We start from the raw sequence: 1714 nt of genomic DNA, 5'->3' as shown, positions 1-1714 counted from the left end.
CCCCACACACACACACACTCACACAAACACGCACACCCAACTCACCCCTCGCCTTGGCCGCCTCGTAATCCGTCTTACACACGAGTTTCCTGTCCTCCATCAGGTAGAATTCGTCGCCAGTGTTGAGCTGGCGAGCACACATGAGACAGGCGAAGCAGTCCAGGTGGTACACATTGTCCTGTGCACGGCGCACCACCTCTGTGGGAGGGATGCCCTTGTCGCAACTGGCGCACTTTGTTCCGAAACGTCTAGAAGAGGAGGATGGGGGGATATTAAAATATAAGTTATTGAATCCCCTGAATTGTGGTCTAGTTTTCAGTTTTAGTGAGATTTTACGGCACTTGCAACACAATAATGTCATGTAAGTGCCGAAGATTAGAGGTGTTACAAGGGAGTAGCACACACACACACAAAAAGGAGGGGAGAAACGTTTGATATATGTTTGTTAGGAAAAAAGCAGCAAACTACACCAGAACACCCGCCAACCACCCACAATTGTGGTTTTTTGGGAGGATACTCAGAACGCCATGGACAAAGATGAACACAAATAGAGAAGTGCTCCAAATGGCAGGATGAGAAAGATTTGTATAATCAAAACCACCAGCAAGAGACAATTGAGATGTTTTGACCACGTAAATAAACTAAATGGACTAGAGAAACTGCTTCGGTGTGGAAAGATAGAGGGAAAAGAAACGCAGAGAAAGACAAAGAACAACATACACGGATGATCTGAGCAACTCTGATTCCACCAAGTTAGGGGTGGGGTATAGATCATGGAGATAAAAAACAAAACCTCGTTCTGTTACAAAACAACAACAAAACCAGAACAAGAAATACATAATTTTAAAATGAACAAAAAACGTTGTTGTTTTTGTTTGCCTTGTTTCATCTTTCCTAATTTTGTGCCGTTTTGTTTTTCTTACACTAACGCAAACAAACTCTCACTCCTCCACAGAAAACGAAGCAATGGACACAGAATTAATCCCTACCACTCAGCCCACAGACTGGTGTGAGGCAGGATGATAGATAACATCGCCAAACAATGCTCAAGGCTACAATCAATATTGTCACTCTAGAAGCAAAACTAATCTATCATTTTCAGGCAGAATTTTGGTTTCATTTTTAGTCTTAGTACTGTAAGAGTTTTGGTTATGTTAGACTTAGAAATGTAAGAGTTTTAATGATGTAAGAAATTTAGTAAAGTATAAGTATTAGTAATGTAAGACTTAGCAATGTAAAAGAGTTTTGGTAATGTAAGACTTAGCAATGTCAAAATTTTGGTATTGTAAGAGTTTTGTGGCACTTGCATCAGAAATAGGCCATATAAATGCCGCTAATCAAAGTCTTGCTAGAGAGTAACATACGAAGAAAAGAAGTAGGGGAGATGAGGACGATAGGTGTTTGGTAGAAAAGGTGATAATAATAAATAATAAATAGCATTTAATGTATAGCGCATATTCCCCATCAACAGCAAGTCCTATGTGGTTTACACTATATATTATTACCCCAGCAGAACCTATAACACTCAGAAACATTCTCGGCTTCCCGGGAAGCCTATAGTGCAAGCCGCCGATTAAGCGCTCAAACTGGAACAAACTGACAAGACGAGCAAACCACACCAGAGCACATACCAAACACCCACTCAGGCATAGTTGTTATACTTCCCAAGCACAATAGCCCCCGTTCTTGAACAAAAACGCAATGGAGATTTGGG

General features: G+C 41.1%; 1 protein-coding gene across 10 annotated transcripts in view; it reads right to left on the bottom strand.

Moving 5' to 3' along the window:
* Positions 1 to 1714, bottom strand: part of LOC101864271 (LIM/homeobox protein Lhx3) — a 69798-nt gene that overhangs the window by 8452 nt on the left and 59632 nt on the right. For all 10 annotated transcript variants that reach the window (XM_035973352.1, XM_035973353.1, XM_005111967.3 and 7 more), the window contains one exon: positions 46 to 248. In XM_035973352.1, the coding sequence (XP_035829245.1) occupies positions 46 to 248 (203 nt within the window). The remainder of the gene's footprint in view (positions 1 to 45; positions 249 to 1714) is intronic.

Source organism: Aplysia californica, unplaced genomic scaffold (genome assembly GCF_000002075.1).
Source record: "Aplysia californica isolate F4 #8 unplaced genomic scaffold, AplCal3.0 scaffold01156, whole genome shotgun sequence".
NCBI lineage: Eukaryota > Metazoa > Mollusca > Gastropoda > Aplysiida > Aplysiidae > Aplysia > Aplysia californica.
This window is presented reverse-complemented; position numbering and strand designations above follow the sequence as displayed.